This window comes from Paramisgurnus dabryanus, chromosome 5 (genome assembly GCF_030506205.2).
Source record: "Paramisgurnus dabryanus chromosome 5, PD_genome_1.1, whole genome shotgun sequence".
NCBI classification, from domain to species: domain Eukaryota; kingdom Metazoa; phylum Chordata; class Actinopteri; order Cypriniformes; family Cobitidae; genus Paramisgurnus; species Paramisgurnus dabryanus.
Window position 1 is genome coordinate 7,085,849 of NC_133341.1, and position 19,790 is coordinate 7,105,638.

At 37.0% G+C, this 19,790-nt stretch overlaps 1 protein-coding gene across 1 annotated transcript in view; it reads right to left on the reverse strand.

Annotated features, from left to right (window-relative positions):
• rasa1a (RAS p21 protein activator (GTPase activating protein) 1a) overlaps window positions 1-19,790 on the reverse strand; it is a 99,048-nt gene that overhangs the window by 5,084 nt on the left and 74,174 nt on the right. The window contains exons 5-25 of the mRNA XM_065263059.2: window positions 18,058-18,175; window positions 17,902-17,933; window positions 17,185-17,237; window positions 13,955-14,105; window positions 13,251-13,329; window positions 13,055-13,178; window positions 12,038-12,194; window positions 11,845-11,932; window positions 11,173-11,253; window positions 10,628-10,785; window positions 10,465-10,541; window positions 10,070-10,242; window positions 9,475-9,634; window positions 7,652-7,794; window positions 7,239-7,354; window positions 6,369-6,452; window positions 6,215-6,282; window positions 3,284-3,372; window positions 3,081-3,158; window positions 2,858-2,992; window positions 1,402-1,481 (exon numbers count right to left, since the gene is read on the reverse strand). Of these exons, the coding sequence (XP_065119131.1) occupies window positions 1,402-1,481; window positions 2,858-2,992; window positions 3,081-3,158; window positions 3,284-3,372; window positions 6,215-6,282; window positions 6,369-6,452; window positions 7,239-7,354; window positions 7,652-7,794; window positions 9,475-9,634; window positions 10,070-10,242; window positions 10,465-10,541; window positions 10,628-10,785; window positions 11,173-11,253; window positions 11,845-11,932; window positions 12,038-12,194; window positions 13,055-13,178; window positions 13,251-13,329; window positions 13,955-14,105; window positions 17,185-17,237; window positions 17,902-17,933; window positions 18,058-18,175 (2,244 nt within the window). The remainder of the gene's footprint in view (window positions 1-1,401; window positions 1,482-2,857; window positions 2,993-3,080; window positions 3,159-3,283; window positions 3,373-6,214; window positions 6,283-6,368; window positions 6,453-7,238; window positions 7,355-7,651; window positions 7,795-9,474; window positions 9,635-10,069; window positions 10,243-10,464; window positions 10,542-10,627; window positions 10,786-11,172; window positions 11,254-11,844; window positions 11,933-12,037; window positions 12,195-13,054; window positions 13,179-13,250; window positions 13,330-13,954; window positions 14,106-17,184; window positions 17,238-17,901; window positions 17,934-18,057; window positions 18,176-19,790) is intronic.

A 19,790-nucleotide genomic window follows, 5' to 3' on the forward strand; every position in this document is an offset into this window, starting at 1 on the left:
CTGTTGGTTGAACGGATTCCTTAGTGTGGTCCAAAGGCTCCAGAATAAACAACATTTAAATTAAACTGGCCATCAGCGCAATTCAGTTGGTTTGGTAAGAGCAAGGGGAAATAAAATGATCTCTATAAAAGAAGTACTTTTTGACTGTAAATAAAATTGTAAGGAGTAAAAAAAATATATTAAGTAAAAGTATTGATTTTTAATTGTACTCAAGTAAAAATCTCCAAAAATAATACTTATTTTTTATACCCCCAAAAAGTACAGTAATCAAGTAAAATTCCTCAAGTACTTTACACCTCTGGAGCAGACTCCTCTCTAAAGGGCTTGGGTATACAGTATATGGATTACCTCCTATAGGTTTTGAATCAACATTTTGCTTACCAGCTACCCCACAATTGTTGCACTGGGATTATTAGTTACTTTGTCAATATTATGCAACAAAAACGATCTTTTATTCCAGAACTGATATCTTGACAATACAATACAGTTAGAGGCAGCACAACAGTTGTCGTATTATATTCAGAAGCAGTTTTTCACAGGCTGATCTGAGACAGAAGCCAGTCAATACTTTATAAAACGTGTTTAATAAGTGCATGCATTCCTGATACAGTCTGGACTATAGTAAATGTAATGCTGTAAACATTTTTTTGCCTTAAACGTTTCTCCTGAGAATATTTCACTTCTCACTTCTCCTGGCTTTAAATTTCTCTCAGGGAAGACTCTATTAATGAACTATATTGTACAATATGGAAAACAAAATCAGGTTACCTCAAATTATATACTCATGATTCCAGCAAGAGAATTTGTTCTGATAAAATAATCATACTCTCTGAGGATGGTAAAATGAAAAGAAAAACAAATCCAGTCTACAGCACAATTCAAACTGAACGGAACGAGGGAAAAACACATTTTTTGCATATTCATGGCCATGAAAATCAGTAACAAATTACACTATAAAAAGCATTATAGCTCATTATCCAGTTATAGAGAAGGACTGCTACAGCTGTGTCAGTTCAGATCAGTTTCAGATCAAGCAGACAAAGAGATACACTTTGGCAACCTGTATTTAAAAACACCTTTCTGCAAACTTTCCGGGTCGTTCGTTCGACCTGTTTGTTAGACTGATATGTACCCAAGATACTGAGAACAGTCAAACCGAACAATTTGGGTGCAGGATTATAAAAGTCATTGGTGTCAGACTTCAGAGTCCAGCCGTTTTGTTTTGCAGCTGTAGTTTGCATAGTTCTCGTGGCACAGGCAATGAGACAGAGGAAATGTGGTGATGGAAAATATGGGGAGGGGCAGGAGTTGGCATGGTGATGAGGGTGGAGCATGCTGGGGTCCCATTGGCTACTCGATGGAGACGGAGACAAACTAACAGACAGACGGAGGTGGAACTACCTGTTGGTGTTGGACATGGCATAGTGCACCTGTTTCTGCTGGAGGAGCTCAGTGATGGCCAGCAGTTTTTTCAGTACATGCTGCAGAAAGATACGGAGCAAAATCAATTAAATATCAACCAACAAGAATGCCATATAATACAACAATTTCCAATAATTAGTAATTCATGTCTATTCATTTGGTAAGTAGCTACTTTATAAAATAAACAAAATAATACACAATCCAGCCAAAACATTACCATCGGGATGTCAGGGTTAATGTTGCAAAAATAAACAGTTGCCTATCCACCTTTTTCTCGAATGCGGAAGTAAGTGATGTGACGTATTTCCTTTCCGATGCGAGACTTCCGGTTTAATAGCCAGTCGGTAGAAAACAGTTTAGTGGGAGCACGCATAAAACATGATTTAAACAGTTAATATTTACTACACCTACCATGTATGAACCAGTGTGAGGATGAAATTGGGAATTGGCTTGGTATATGAAGATATATTCAATCATTTCGTGTTGTTGATTGGAGGTGACGGGTCTTCAATGCGCAAATATAAAAGCACAGAGACATATCAGTATATTTACAATGGGAAAATCAGTCGAGTATTTGTACATGGATTTTACCAAGACTTTGTGTTTTTAACTTTTTAGGGGCTGGTTTAAAATGTCACAACTGTCCCCTTTGGTGTTAGTTTTTTTTTTTAAACTTAAGTCAGCAGTATCTTTCTCATTCAACACAATGCAAGTTATTTGAACAAACCATAATAAACATATGAAACTACTACATGTATTGAGTATTGTTTTCGTTATATGAAAATATTATTACAATCGCTTCTGACGCACTACGCGGAGACATGAGCTTATAAAATTATTTGCTTAGTTTTTAAAGTATTTGCTTTTTCATTTAAAACATAACAAAAGTACGCGCAAAACACATTACGAACTATTATGAACATTAACTAAGCAAATTATGTCGTATATATTCTGTACTGTAATCGCAATTTTGTAATAATATATAGCAGCAGAATAAATAAATCAGCTAAATCAGCATATTTTTATCAGCATAATATTAGTTGTTTATTACCAATTATTGTATTTATTGTTTACTGGCAGTTTCTATGAAAGGTTTTACTGGATGGATTTGTGAAAACAGATCATGAGTGCATGTGCGACACATACACACTCTTGTGAATGGATTACGGTAAAAGCAAATGTTTTGTAGATATATACTGCGTTTGTATTAGCTATTATGGCAACCCCTAACTGCACAAATTATGTCGGTCTTCGTGGATTTCATAATAAACATTAAATAACCAGTCCAAACGGCACACTTGTCTCCTTCGCAATGGACTACCATTAGCTTTAGTGGCTCACCGGAAGTCATAAACAGGAAAGCTCAAAGATGGCGGCGCCCACATTTACATCAAGAAGCAGGTGGATAACTCGTATAACATACAGACACACATACCTGCTGGGCTCCCCTTTCATTGCTGAGGGTGCGGAGTTCATCAGAATGAGTAGCACAGATCTCATGCAGGGCAGCAAGGTCACGGGACAAATCAGTCCTAAAGTGCTCAGTCGATTCTGGAAGATCAGGAACATTCTGGGGGGAGAAAATTTTTTTTCAGACAACTTAACCGTGCTGTAGGCAAATGCATGCTGGCACGAAAAATGGATGTAGGGCCGTTTACCCCCAGCTCATCCAGAAACATGATCATCCTTTGTTTGTTGTTCTTGATGAAAGGATTCACTCCTTCCATGTAGGGCTCCTGCAACACAAATACATCACAATGAAATCCTCTCAACTCCTCTGTCATGTACTATTCACAGTGACTATTGTAATGTATGTGTGTGTAACTCATTCTACATAACACGGCATGAGAAAAAAAAGTACCTTAGCACCAAACTCCACCAGGTTAGCCAAGTTCTGCACAGACTTGGCCACCAGGGTGAGTGTTCGACCTGCTGTGGTAGATGGAGGGTCTGTAAAGAAACACACATATCCAGTTAAATTAAATCCTAATTATAATAAAACTAATTACGATTTTGGCTTTCGATAATGTACTACATTTTTTTTTCATAAAATTGTCTGTTTTACGAGATGGCATATAAAAAAAACGTATTGTTAGTCCATTTCTTTATCTAGAGTAGCCTATGTATCATTTATATATAGAGCGGTCACTTATGTTAATATTGGTAGGCAATCTGTAATTTTGATGATTAAATATTTTCAGTTTAATTTAAGGTTTTATTCAATTTTAAATTCACAAATGAAATGCATTACCTACTACTTTTAAATAATTACTTTTTAAAGTGAGAATTATATCACATGGATGATTTGAAATCTCAACCTGCAGAGGGCACCAATTGCTTTGTTTTATATAAAGTATTGCATGGTATATCAGATAATTATTTAATCTCCCCTAACTACATTATTTTAAAGGTTCTGTCACTTTTTATTCAATAATTGACCACTTATATGTTTATGATGTTCATGCTAGATCTATTGCAACTTCTTAATTTGTGGAGTGAGTAACCACTGAGACATGCAAAGCCAAAGTGGAAGTTATGACATTATAATATTTTGCAATAGATTCCTATTAAGGTTGCCCGGTTGGTTATGACAAAAATCATAAATGAATATTATTCACCTTGATATTGTAATTGTGAATATTCTTGTTGATTAATAGATTTTAAATTGAAGTTTTAGAACTTTCTGTGAAGCAGCTGCATGGTCAATTTTAAATATCCAAAACTAAATAATATAATGTAGATAACTAACAATTATGGGAGTTATGTTGTTAGTAAAAAAATGGCTAAAGTGTATGGCTAAAAAACACGTCAACTTATCAATTTTAAAATCTCTGATTCACCACTGTATCTGGTGACTGAAACACACTGCCGAAACACACAGAATTGAGCACAAATTGACAGCTGTAACTGAGGCTTTTGGCGATTAAGTAATTGTTTCACCGCACATTTGATGATGAGAATGATACATTTTGCATTTCATGTTGAAAATTATCTACTTCTCATTAAATAGTTTACTCTAATGGGCATTTATGTGGTGAAAACTCATTATACAAATATATGATACATATTTTTGGAATTCTGTTTTTAAAATGAGTGTGGATTATGTAAGGGATAATGTAGAGGCAGCCGGTAGTTATTGGGAAATAAGCCCCGACAGTGTGATCAGGACCCGACGCGAAGCGGGGACATTATCCCGCTTATTACACGGCTACTTGCCACATAACAAAAAAAAACTGGACTGAATATGAATTTGAAACATTTTATTGGCATATTTGTTTTAAATTAAAATTTTTATCCTTCCGCGAAACTTTGCACAGATGCATAAAATGACCGTAATACCTTATTAAGATCCTCTGCTTCATACTTGTCTGTCTCAATTTTTTTCTCTTTAAGCCAGTCTTTGAGAAGTTTTAATGCCCATTCTGTATTTTTTTGTGTGTTGGCTTCGTAGCTGTCATGCTCTATTTTGTCAAGTTCAGTCTCAGTAAGCTTTCTGTGTCTTGTCGTTGTTCCTTCTTCTATCCACTATTTAAATGTTTTGTTTTGTTCCGTACATGTTAAAATTAATGTCAAAATGTTGTGGTTGTCCAGTGTTTGTCACAAGATGGCGCCAAACAGTAATCTTTATTGGCGCGGAGCGATTTAAATCGTACAAGTAGTACCAGCTATGCGTTATTACTTTGGAGCGTAATAACGCATGGACAAAAGAGGTGATGTATAGCTTTAGCCTACATAAACGCTTCTTGCTTTAATGTTGGGAGATCCTCTTCAGCCATTTCATGCTGTTATGTTTCTTATAGTTCATTGTTCAGAGTTCTTATTGATGATCTTTTCCTTTACCTGTCGCTGTTGTCTGTGCTTGTGTGTTCCCTTACGCACGTCCTCTGTCAAAAAACGTGACCGGCTAAAATAGTCTATTAAAAATTAATATGACGTTGATTTTTAAAAGCCATAATCACACCAAAATCAAATAAGATGTTAAATTTGCTCTGAATGCACATGTAAATTTAATTTCTGGGCACTGCAAGGCTGGTTTTTGAAAAGTAAGTGATACTCACTATGTTTTGGCATTCGGTAGCATGGTGGTGTATTTGTTACGCATCAATGAGATGCATGGTGAAGCTTTTAAAATTCTTATTCATTTATATTCACAAAACCTATCAACAAAACATCCATTACAATTATGAGACCAATTATATGAAAAGAAATTTGTTTTAAAGCAGCAAACAAAACTTAAATTAATTTAGAAAATTATTTCTGACCCACCCTGTAATGCCCTCTGCTTTCCTGTGATTACATACTCGCCATTCCACCACAGCAGTTAATACATACAGCTGTATCCATGTTATGAAAGTGGTATCTTAGCGAACTAGAGCTGTTGTACTTCATCGTAGTACCACAGAGTTTACATTGGGCATCTTTGTCATCATTTATTAATTTGAAATGCTCCCAAACTCCACTCTGTTTTGACCGCCTCATGTTTGGTTTCTTTTTTTTGCCGCCTCAAGTTTGTGTCGGGAATCTCGCAGCCTGCCGGAATCTTGTCGCCGGCGTTGTTTAATTAACCAACAATTAATTTAATTTAATCGAGTAAATTCTTGTCGACAATTAACTGATAATTGATTAACTGTTTACATCCCTAAATACAACATATTTCATCCATTAAGTGCTATTATGTCAGGCTCTTGCATGTACAAAATAGAAAATTGATGTGAAATATTATATATTGTAATGTACAGTCGGTACTTGACCTAAATGGGTTGAACCTATAAGAAAAAGCCTGTGCACTCACCAGCGATGATGTTGAACATCCTGGGGTTAAGAATGGCAGGACAGATGAGCCTCAGGAAGACAAAACCACTAGAGAAGAGAGATTAACAGATTTTGGCACTCTGCAATATGTTCCTTAGTAAACATATGCAAATGCAAGCTTGACAACGCCTTACCTAACAACCCGGGTCTTCATTGTAGTGTTGGGCCATTTCTGCTGCACAGACCGCTGCAGACAGCCGTAAATGTACCTCAGGGTCCTAGAAAAGAGATAATTGAGCTTTTGATCAACGCTTGCCATATGAATCATGTATTCCTGCCGACAAGGTTATATAAACTGTTTTACTGCAAAGTAATGGTGTGTACAAGTAATTTAGAATTATATAGACAGATACTGTATTTTCCGGACTATAATTCGCTCCGGAGTATAAATCGCATCAGTGAAAAATGTGTTTTGAAGGGGAAAAACATATATAAGTCACACTAGACTATGTCGCGTTTGTTTCGAAAATGATTTCACAAAATCCAAGCCGAAGAACAGACATTTAATCTGGAAATGCAAGTTATTCAACTAAACAATAGCACAAAACAGCAGGCTGAATAGATGTCCGTACATGTTAACAAGTAACATAAAAAGTTATTTACACGATACACAATAGCATACAGAACATACCTGAGAGGCTGAATAGGCTAAATTAACACTACAAGCCAATCAAGTTCAAAAAGGTCCCGAAGTCATGCCACATCACTGAATCCATTTAATTAAATAAATACAGGAGCAGCATATAGCGGACTCAAGAGGGAAATGGTTTTTCTTGGTTCATATGAAATAATTTTGTTGTATAAATCAGACCTGAACTTCAGTTCCAGGACCCGCAAAACTATGAAAAATTGTGACTTACAGTTCGAAAAATATGGTATGCATAAACACTGTAAGACACGCAATGCCATATGAACAGCTCGGGAAAACCAGAAATAGACCATTTGGTCAGATAGCACTGCTATCAGACTGCAGTGTTCATTGAACAATGTGCTGTTGTACTTACGGAGGCAAAATCTCAGCAGCCATAAAGATCTTTTCCACCAGCTCAGACAGGATAATGAGCAAGTGAGCTAGATTCATATTAACATCCTCATTCTTTTCCAGTTTAGATGGATTCAGCTGTAAAAAGAGACCAAAGATGACTTGACATGATGGCCAAGAATATGGAGATCATACAGTCTATTAATCAACTATCCAACTGAAACCTAATGAAGTCAATTGAAAATTAAAACACATTTTTCCTCCAGTATGCTTAGCGTAATGCATTTAGTTTTTTTTATAAGGTGCATATTACAGTAAAGAGTTTTTGCAGGGAATGCTCCAAATGTTCTGTGATAGCGCAAAGCTTGAGATGCTCAACAGAAAATTAAGCCAGTAACAACATATAAACCCATATGGCATGTTTCGTTACATTACCTCACAGGACTGCTTGCTCTCCATGATCTTCAGTATGCTCTCCTTGAGGGCATGATGGACGAAAGGTGTTGCTGTGGCCTTCATGTATTGCTCCATCAAAGTACTGGCAAGAGTAGTGGCACGAAACAGCGTCGTCGCTTCATCTGCAACACCAGAACAAAACAGCTATAGGTCGGCTTTAAACTAGGAATATCAAACAAATTGATACTTTAGTACCACCTCAGAAAACTGTCAGTCAAGCTTTTTGGTTATAAATAGTAGCGTAGCAACCTTGGTTAGGCCTGTCAGGATAGCTAATTTTCATACAATTGCCCCAGAAATAAAGGCAATAGTTGATATTATTGGCATTTTAAGACCATTTTATGTCACTCACTATGTAACGACAATAAAATAGCAAGTACAACCTTTATAAGATTTCATTGTCTTAATATTCCAAAAAAAGTTAAAGTAATGCACAAAAAAATATTATAAAAGGTATACTAATAATTGGTTGAGCTGCTTGAGTTTAAAACATCTAATAGTGGTTGTTCAGTGCAAATCATGGCTTCACACGGTTTATTGCTTTAGAAGAGTGTTACTCTGATACACACAAATGTTTCAACGTCATAGAATGTCTCTGAACAGGTTTACGCCCAGTTTTGGGAGGAAACAAACTAGACTTCCCATAGACTTCCATACAAAATAGCGGGACAAAGCAATGTTCGTACACAACTGGCGGGCGTAAATAACTTCAGAAATCACTCAGATTAAACATGTCAAGTTATTAAATGCCCATCATGCCCGTCAGAGAGCGCGAAAGATACATCAACAGATTTAATATAAAAACATGTCCCATTCATTCTCCCAGTGTCAAACTTGTGTAACAACGCTAAGTGTACATAGGCAAAGTGTCAAAAAAGCAGTTGCATGCAGTATGACAGAGAATTTCTGTGCTGGATCCACGTCAGGGTTCGTACAATTTTCAAAAACGATTTTTTGAACATGAAAGAATTATACGTAACAATCTTGCTTAATTTAGTGCAGGAAGTACAGTGGAAGTCCTATGGGCACTTTAACGGGAATAGCGCATGCACACATCAAACCAAGAGCTGACATGAAATCAATGCTATGTAAAACTGCATTAAATGTCTGTGTTTTGTTGGCAATCGGCACGTGCATATAATGTAAACGACACAAACATGTAGTGAATCATAAGTTATCCCCATGTAGTGGGATTATTTTTTGTGTTCGTTGCTTGCTTGTGACTCGCTCCGCCCGTGGTAGATGCCGAGCTTATTCGGAAACAATTGGTACAGCTGATCTGCCTTTTATAAATCTAATAGAACTAAAGACTTTGGATATAATAATACTTTATAGATACTCAATATTAACATAAGTTAAGCAAAAACAGCGAGTTATGTTAGCTTGAACTATCTGACTTTATTAAAGACTTAACTTATGAATATTAATTAGCTCATGCTAACATGGCTTTATAACCTTTCAAGAGCGTGAGGTTATACAACCTAATAAATATTAAAAAGCTAAGCTTTCACATTAACAGGACTCATAAATTCTTTACCATGACAGCCCTACTCAGCTGCAAATTTTGAACTTTTTTTTGACACAGACTACTCAAATAAATCAATTTTCCAAGTCTATCAGCTAAATAATTTACTTTTTTTAAAGAAGTGAGCAAAGGCACAAACAAAACTGCAAAGGCTTTGCTTTTCACGGTGCCCACTGATAAAACATGATGAACCAAGCATACTGTCCAGCCTCAATGCAGCTGTGACATGTTTGCTGATAAATACAGCACTGTGAATAATAAACTGAGTGTGTCCTACCCTCCATATTAATTTCTCTGTCGTTAAGCGTCCTCAGTAACGGAGCTTCAGCTTGCTCATGCCTGAATATCCGGAGTAAGATGCTGGCCAGCAGGGTACGGTCCTGTCCGCACACATGAGCCAAACCATAGATCACATGAAAGTCTTTCTGCAGGATGAGCTGGGAATTGACAAACAATGCATTACGGTTAACATAAAGGCAAATTTAACATTTCAGAGGTATCAGCTAAGCTGGGACATATGTCTGCTATCAACTGAAATTTAACAAAGTGTTTAAATCATAAAGGCACAGAACGGTGACTTATTTCAAGGGCTAAGTTAAATGACTAAGGAATACATAAATGATACACATTTAAAATAAATAAACTATTTACAAATGAATCACCTCATTCTCATTTTGTTAACACTATGTTTTTACGTAGTGTTGCTATATTACAAATGGATAGAGCATAACATTATCAACGCAAAGCTTGTGGGTTCGATTCCCAAAGAACACACATACCAATTTAAAAATGATACCTTAAATGCACTTGTAAATCGCTTTGGACAAAAGCATTTTATCCAAATATTTTGTAAATATTTTCCTTCATATCACCTCTTTGAATTCGCTGTACTCTTCTTCCGGCATGATCTTCTCCATGGAGTAGCGTGCTCTCACACGAAGTGAGCCTGGCTCAGTTCCCTTCAGAGGCACATAGGAGCTCAGAGGAAACCACTCATCTATCATCTGGCCCTTCTGCAGCTTGCTCAGCTGGCAGCGCATGAACACTGAACAAAGATACAAAATACTCTTATAATCAATCTTTCCAAACACCACCAGCAGATGGCACACTTGTGCAAGGAACTGAAGTAGTATACTACAGAGAGAATTTTATAGTGTACTATTCTGAAGACAAACAATAGATAATGTTTTACAAAAGTAGTAACCTACATAAAATACCCACTGGGTAACCTGCTTTCAGAAACAAAAACCTAACAAACGATACTCACAGATATCACTTTCTTTGCTCTTTTTGGTCTTGTTACTTAAGCTGATTTCAAATCTGTTGATGTCGCTTGACAGATCACTGTGAGAGAGAAAAGCATCAGCACTTCAATCATTATATGTATCTTACAAACATTCTCCAAATATAAGATGCATAACAAAACTCACTCAAATATGAACTCCTCAGTAAACACTGGGTTCTGTCCCTCTCTAGGGTGAGTTTTGGCCACCTGCACGCTGTTCAGTGATATGTTGCAGTATGGGTTGGTGAAGTGCTTGATGGGAAGTTTGTGGGCCTCCTCGACATACAGGACTAAACTGCTCACCTAATAGGAGGAAACGGCACACGGAGATTACAGATTTGGCTATGCTTTGCAATGATTTTGGCCAGAGAAGATAAAGTTTGCATCGTTCTTGTGTATTACCGTGAAGCTTATTTTGAAATAATCTGTGTTGTATAAAGAACTATGTCATTTAAGCAATGAAATGTAATTTCTAAAAATATCTCTGTGTTCTTTTTAGATGTAGTCCAGATCAGGGATACGGTGGTGTTAATGAGGTTTACATCCCCAAGCTCACCAACACAGAGATGGTTCAGCTGTGGCCTTTTCTCACAGAGCATTTCAAGCAACTCGATTCACAATTACAGCAGGACAACAGCTTCAAATGTATAAAATAGTGAGAATTCAGACCAGGCGGTTGGCATCTCTTACCTGACGCAAACGCTTGTTGGATGTTGTCTGTATGGGTTTCCTAAGGTTATTGCAGAATGTCTGCAAGCATTTCATCCAATCCTGTGAATGCAGGACACATGGTTTGTCTAAAGATGAATACGTTCAGTCAGGCCACAAAGGTGATATTTGTAGGTGAACTTCAGTCCTGGAGAGCCATAGTCCTGCAGATTTTATTTTAGCACCAACCCGGATTAACCCTCACCTGCCTGTAGCTTTCTAGTAACTCTTTAGACCTTAATTAGCCTGTTCAGGTGTGTTTGATTAGAGCTGGAGCTAAATTCTGCAGGACTGCGGCTCTCCAGGACCGACGTTCGCCACTCCTGGCCTATATCATTCATTATTTCCCAGACACAGTGAACTACATAGACTTATACAGCAAATATTGAATGTGAAGAAGAGTGAGCAATAAAGCACAGAATTTGAGGGAATGTGCAAAATACAGTATTTCCAAAGATAAACACAATTAGAAGCAAAGTATGTCATTGTCCCATCTTCTGCAATTAGGTTGTAGTGAATGACATGTTCTTGGCATGACAGTGACTGTAGATAAAGTCTGAATGACTGGACCTGATTTCATAACATTCAAGAAAACCATTCATTTCAGAACATAAATAAGATTTGAGTGCCATGTAAATAAAACCAGCAGTGTACCTGGGCCTGCTCAGGTGTTTCCCCGGCAAAGTAGAAAATGTACTGCTCTTCACTAAAGTGCTGAACCACAATCTGGAAACAGTTTGGCCTGCGCATACAAAATAGCAGTTAGATGTGTTTAATATGTTACATCAGTATTTTTCCTATTTAAACATATTTGTGACGTATATGCCAATGCACTACAACTGCTTACCTGCCAAACAAACTGTCATGAACACCATACACAGAACACACACTCAAGTCAATTAATCCTTTGGGCTTGGTGGCTCTTTTCTCACTCTCAAAATAAATGAGCTGAGCGTCGTTCCCCTCCAGAATGAAGTACAAGTTCTTCCAGCGTTTCCCCTTACCTGCACATGTGTGTGAGATAAAGAAAGCAAGACATCTGTCTCAATCTTTAAGGGGGCGTGCACACCAAAGCTTTTACACTGGAAGTCGGTGTACGGCAGAAGCTGGCGTTTTTTTCGCACTGAAAGCCGGCGTCCGGCAGTTTTTCCGCGCTCATCGCTGAGAGTTGAAAAATGTTCAACTTTGGGTGAAAAGCTTGGCTCGTCTCCAATCACAGTGGAGGAGGGGCGGGACAATAACACAAAAACCAACCGGTGCATTGGACAATGACTGATACAAAGCAGAAGTATCACAGCAACCAAAAGCGCTCAGCTGAAGAAAGCTGTCAGTCGCGTTTTAAAAGCTTGGTGTGCACACCCTTAAAACTTCAGAGAATTTGGTTTAAGCCAAACCACAAGAGAACAACACATTTTTTCAAGACTTACTGAATACAGCATTCGAATATTAACACGAAAACGTGTCAAAGCTACGCCAAATTCATTTGAATACCCAGAACGTCACTTCTCCCTTTGATCGTGGCGTACAACCTACCAAATCTCTTAAGCACAGTCACTGGTAGGAACAGACATTGAGCAAGACAGCTTATGCAGAAAACCCATTTCAAGTAAACGCTTCGCTTTTTTGTTCTGCTTAGCTCATTCGTGATCTGTCTGTGAAGAGCCCTGCTGTGTGGTTCCCGAGGTGATCAAAGCTTCTCTGAAAACCACAGACACACCGGGCTTACGTGCGCTACAGGTTACCCACATCCTCCTGTGATCATCTGCACTGAGTGCGAGCGATCATGCCTTACAAACACATTTACTGTGCAGACTATCAGTCAATTAATAATTTGTGGAATTAGTTTTACTTTTGCCTGCAGTACCTTTGTTGAAGAGAAGATACCCTTTCTTCACAATGTTTTTATAGAAAGCATCTTTTGTTTTCCGTCGAATAGTGTTATAGATTTCTTTGCCGTCAACCAGGTCGGAGAGGACTTGTTCCTGTTGCTGAAGAACAAATAAATGTTAGTATCATTGTTGCTATTCACATCTTTAATAATATCTCAGCCTTTTCTTTACCTGGACCGAGACAGGATCTTTCAGCGTGTAGCCTTCCACAATCTGCTCTTTTCGGTAATGTTCGATAATTTCATCAACACTGCCAGGAAAAGCATTCAGGCAAAGCTGTTAGACAAATCCGCTCTGGGTAAATCTAGATTTTCATTATTGTTGTTAAAACAAAATAATATTACATTCTAACCAGCGCTGTGGCACACAAATAGACCGGGATTTAAAGTCATTCATGTCATTTGTGAGTTTAGTGCTTTTGAATAACATGGCAATTTTGCAAATGGCAAAAGTTTTAGTTTTCGGTCGTCAGTATCACAGTATAATATGTAAGGACTAATTGATGAGGGCCGTTGAATTATTCAAAAATAATGCACGCCCAAGGTGGTAATGGGGCACGATGTGAAGCAGAGTGTGCATTATTTTCAAATTAATCCGCTTATACCACTGTTATCCCAGACATTGCCAAGACATTGCTCTGGTGGTTATTTTAAGGAATTTAACAAGGTCAGGTGTGCGTTTATTGAAAAATAATGCATACCTGTGGAACATTTCTCAACCAAATCAGAATAAATCATTTAACAGCCACGTGGAATAAAAAAAAAAATTAAAGCTCAGAGCAAACACTTCTAGATTTAACATACCAAATGAAGCCTGTTATGAAAAGGCACAGGAGAAGCTTTCATATATCTTCAAAGCGCTTTCTGCAATTGTACCTGTTATAGTACCGTCCTCCCATCATATACTGGTTGTTGGGAGTCGGGCTGATCTTAAACCTTTGGATGTTCTCATTGGTGCGGAAAAATAGTGAGTAATCCCCTGGCGTGTTGTCTGATGGCCTGACCAGAAAGCTGCATACCTGGCCAACTGTAGAGAGCAAAAGGAAAATCGATATTAAACAACATTTATAGTGTGTCATCTGCCTCGTTTAAGTCTCAATGAGGTCACATGACAAGTAACTCCAAAGTGCTTCGTAATGTATAAATAATATAAATAATACATTTCAAAAAATGAAACTTGTGCCATTTTTTACTTATCCTTACGTCACGCTAAACCTTTATGCTGCTGGAAAATTTAAGAATGATAGACATTTTCTTTTTCATAAAATTGTGAATCATAATGACCAAGACTGTAAAGCTCAAAAAAGAAACCTCAATAACTTAAAGGGGACATTTCACAAGACTTTTTTTATTAAGATGTAAAATAAATCTTTGGTAGCACATTTCATACACAGAGGTCATTCAAAGTGCTTTACATAGAAATGAGAAACAAAAAAATCTTAGATACATGAATTTAAAATATCAATTAAAAGAAAATAAATGTGATTTTAATAAAAACTGTTTAAATGTGTGAAAAAGAAAGAATATAGCATAGCAAAATAGCATGCTAAAATTGCCACTTGTAGGTGTGAGCAAAGATGTCTTGTTTCCTTTAAATGTAAATGAGCTGATCTCTGCACTTAATGGCAGTGCCGTGGTTGGATAGTGCAGATTAAGCTGCTGTATTATTATTATTATTATTATAACATTCCCTTCACATCACAAGGGGAGCCAAATTTCAATGACCTATTTTTTTACATTTTGTTTTACCTGACAGTTTTTGTACAAACACCAGTGGTGTCAGTCGACGCACTCCACTGAGCCTCATTTAAGTTGCATTTATGGCCGTTTCACACGGTACGCGGTAAGCGGCAAAATCGCCGCGCGGCTTCAGCTTTTCTCTTGTATTGGAAGCGTTTTGTGCAGCATTTAGTGCAAATATGTTTATCTTCAACGGCGCCTGTCATAAAGTACCATGTCCGGGGAAGGAATAGGATTTTGGGTGCACGAGGAAGGCGTGTGGCCCAACTCCGCGTCACCTCTGTAACCGCCGTCGTTTCGCCGCTTTCCGCACGTCTCCTATTGAAAAAGAACTAAACACTCGCGGTTGCCGCGTACCGTGTGAAACGGCCTTTAAGCATATATGCGGACGTGCGTGTCGCGAATGTGCTGCCAGAAACTGCAAGTCTGGAAAAAACTGGTATGGTGTTTCAGATTCTCAACATGTGGATGTTTTCATTGTTAAAAGGGAGTTTGGGAACTTACAGCAAAGCACAGATGACAACAGGTTTACTCGAGACAGCGCAAGCTAGCACGAAGGTAAAGCTAATCTTTTACATTATAGTGATGATGCTGGTAGAGACAATTCTCTCAGACCAATCAGTGATCTACAGTGTTTTTGTGTCACGTTTTGGTATCAGCTCGGGTCGCTTGGAACCCCAACCAAGGTGGTACTTAAAAAGTAACGGATACTACATACTGCACCCTTGGAAAAAACCCTAAAAGTATGCTGACCTGACCCAAACTGTGTGATACTATTCAATGGAAAAGCGCAATAAGTTACAGGGTCATCTTTTTTAAATTTTGTAGGTTGTTAAAAGCAATGGGGGCCCAGTTATATCACTTAAACATGGAAAAAGTCATATTTTTATGATATTTCCCCTTTACATCAAACTTAAATGCTTAAAGCCTTAAACTTAAAAAAAAAAGTCTTCTGAAGCTATACAGCCATACAAATTTAAACTATTATTCACTGATAATCTACCCACTGCAACAGCTCTTAGACATCTTCCTCAATTCTGCATATTCCCTGGCATGCCACATCTACTATGAAGCAGAAGAATCAGTGGTGAGCACGCATGAGATTTAAGAGGTGCAGCAGAGCGGAAAATTGTCAGTAAATAACAGAAATTTCAGTCTCCCTCACATAGCTTCCTTTAAAAGCACTACTGCTAAAAGTATTGAAGTTTGATATTAAATGTGTTCTCAGTTTGTCACACCACAGAAAAATGTGTTAACAATCCAGCCAAATGAGGACCCTGGTCTTAAAGGAACAGTATGTAAGAAATTTATATCAATGAATCATTAATTGGCCCTGAAATGTCACTAGACATTAAGAAATCATTTTCATTTCAAATACTTATATCACTCACAACAGTGGTCTGGCCAGGATATTGTCATCTAAAAAGTGGAGTTGCAGCCCTCAACTGATGTTTATGTTGTCGTTTGGTATATTGGCCACCAGCTGTGTGGTTGCAGTACCAGTTTTAGCCACACGTTTTGTGATTGCAATACCAGTTTTGGCCACAATCCTACATACTGTTCCTTTAATGGTCTATATATATGACAGTTTTTTATTTCAAAATGCTATAAATCTATTAAATCAATGTATAAATGTGCATTCATCTTTACCATTTTATATTTATTTAGTTGACTAGTGGTATACAATGATTAAAAAATAAACATTAATGGCATTAACCAAAACACTTACTTTGTTATATTAAGAACACATTGCTGCGGTTATATTTGACGTCGTCTCTTTACATTTTCACAGCGATCAGGTGTAAAATGTTTTGGTCCCGCTCGATTTTCGTTGACTTTGAGTAAAATAATGTAAAGTTTTCATAAGATCCTCTGGGGTCAATGTTTTAGCATGAGAAGCTTGATGCTGTCTGGAGAACAAGCAGCGGAGTGCCTCTCGCGGAAATTATTAGATGTTGATGGCTTACGTTTCTTTCCCGTCACAGAAAACCATCACAGGTTTAGCAATGCTATTAAAGTATTATTTTGTTTTGTTTGTTGTTCACGAAGTACAAAGTAGATGAGGAAAATTAGGATTCCGTGTACTCAGCGCGCCGCCATGTTTGTTTACATTGCGTGAATGGTCCGCTGTATATATATATATATATATATATATATATGGCATTTGGACTTTGCATTTTCATTTTTGTGTGAACTTTTTCTTATACAACACCAGGATGATGTTCCTAAAAAACAAACACATTGCCTGCTCTTTTCATTTGATTGTTGTACAGCATTGTAATATCATCTGACCGGAAGAATATGAACAGGGTTTTATGCTGACAACACAAACATAATACCCAGTGGTTAATGTCACAATCATGTACCTGTCATTAGCAGGTTGTACGCCTCTTGTTTGTTGATCTTCCCATGGTACCAGCTAGGATGATGGATAAAAGAGGAAATACAGTAGAAAACAGGAAATGAGACAGTATATGGGAAGAGCACATGAGGCAGCACCCCGGGCCTGATGAGTCAGGTCTGAATCAAAACTGTGATTTCATCTAAATGCATCAATTCATCTCTGATCAAATATGTGGCCCCAGTCTTATTCATGGATATCTCCATGCACTACAGGGCAGTTTTTGACACAGATTCTAGCAGATGTTGATTATGCAATGGCAAACAAACTAAGTGAGCACAAATACCACAAGGCATCCACTTGGAATGGTGGAGAAAATCATAATTTTACAATAAAAAAAAAATTTCAATCAATTTTGACAGAATAAGGTACAACACAATGAACCAAATTAATATCTAGAAAACGATCTAAGCTCAAGTAGAAATCTATAAAAATATATTTAGTTACTATGTAACTAATTTTGAGTAATACAATTACACATACATATTACATTCTTATTTTCCAAAGGCTACAAAATGTTTACACCACAATTCAAGTGTAATAACAACACAAACTTAGCATTTAACACAATATTATTTCAATTAGTTACTGTTTTAAGGTGTAGATTGCTATTGTTAACGCTATTCCTTTGTTGACCTTTAAACTGTAAAGGTTAGCGTTTACTTATAAGAAATTAACTTACATTTTCCCCTCATGGGGATCTTCTTCTCGTCCCTGAAAATAAATTTAAGCCATTAACGAAGCTCCATAAGAAATCATAGAAATCTGTCACCACCTATTTTATAAGAGAGCTCTTAACAGAGCAATAACTCAGATTATATTAGACAGAGACACTTACCACCTCCTCCACAAGATCATCCACTATAAGGCCCTGCTCCTCTGTCCGGACATTTGTAACCCACATCCAACCATCCTCCAGTTCATTGTGAACGATAAACATGTCTCCTTTGAGAAAACTTTAAGACACACAATAAATGTATACTTTTATAGATCACAACAGAACAGTTTTTTTATTTCCAAATAATTTCTTTAAGAAAAAAATTGCTTAACTTAGTACAATAAATACATGTAGATTACAAAGGAAACATTATGCTTAATCAACATCTAAATCATCTTTTGCTAATAACAGGTAATGGGCTGAAATCATATGCCAACTTTAAATGTCCTAAATGTGGTTTGCAAAGGTCTAACATTTGGGGCGAAATAAGTCAGCTTTATAATCTATATGTATAGAGAACATATCGTCAATTGTATAAACATTTACAGCAGAAAATAAGACACTAAAACTGCAAACTATGGTACAAAGCTATAACTGGTTTGGGTGATGAATGCCACTGAACAACAAAGAAAAAAAGAAGCCTCCTAACAGGCTACTTGGGTGAGTAACCTAACTCAGGGCTCTACAGTGCAAGTATTTCACTCGCATTTGCATCTAAAAATAGTTATGTGCAAACATGTAAAATAATTTAGGAGCACAGTGCGTGAGTGACCTATATGGGCAGCTGCAGATTTGGAGCCGGTAGATATACGCCCCAAGCAGTTTTACGACCCTGTTGTTCCTTATGCGTCCAGTAGGGGGAGAAGGCTGCAGACCTATGACCTACTGTAAAATGTATTATTTATATTTATTTATAAACTGTTTTTATATACAGGAGGCTGACTGATATATGATGTTGTGAATTCATATTAAGTTACATTTCGATATTATTAGTCTAAATGGGAAAAAGCTGTTGTGCGATAGACTGTATTAACAGATTTAACAAGAATTCGGAGCTATCGCTTTACAGACTGCCAAGAAACACTGAAAGGAGAAGTAAATTGATAGTTCATGCCAAAGTCCACTGACCACAGGTATTTTACTTTTTACTTAAAAGTATTTTTTCAAGTATTTGTATTTTATCAGTGTTTTTCTTTGGAAAACATACATTCCAAAGCATATTATCATATTTTTTACTTTATTACATTTCATAAATACAAGTTTTTGAAATTTAATATTTAAGTAGGCTACTTTATTTATTATTATATTTTTCCCACCCCCTTTTTGCTAATCCGAAAAATGATATGATCCGTGCCTCAAAACCGTAATGTGATCAGAACCACGAGTTTTGTGATCCGTCACACCACTAGTCGTAGCCGCTCAACACACAATCATATTCATTAATAGTAATTGAGGTGTTCATTCTTTTTATATATTTTGAAGTAGGCTAAAAATTATATTTGGATATTAAACAGGTACTTCACCCAAAATAGAAAATTCTGTCATAAATTGCTCTCCATCATCTCGTTCTAAACCCGTAAGACTTTCACTCATCTTTGGAACACAAATGAATAACGCTTTGATGAAATTAGGAGATTTCTTTCCCTCCATTGAGAGCCTACACAACTACCACCTTTGATGCTTCGGAAAAAGTTCATAAAAGATCATAAAACTAATCCATATGAATTGAGCAATTAATCAACTTTTCCCACTGTGCTCCTATATTTCTTTGTGTGCTAATAAATTTAATTTAGGAGAACATGTACTCCTTGGGGAAAATGTTAGCATAGAGCCCTGTAACTAACCATCTACTT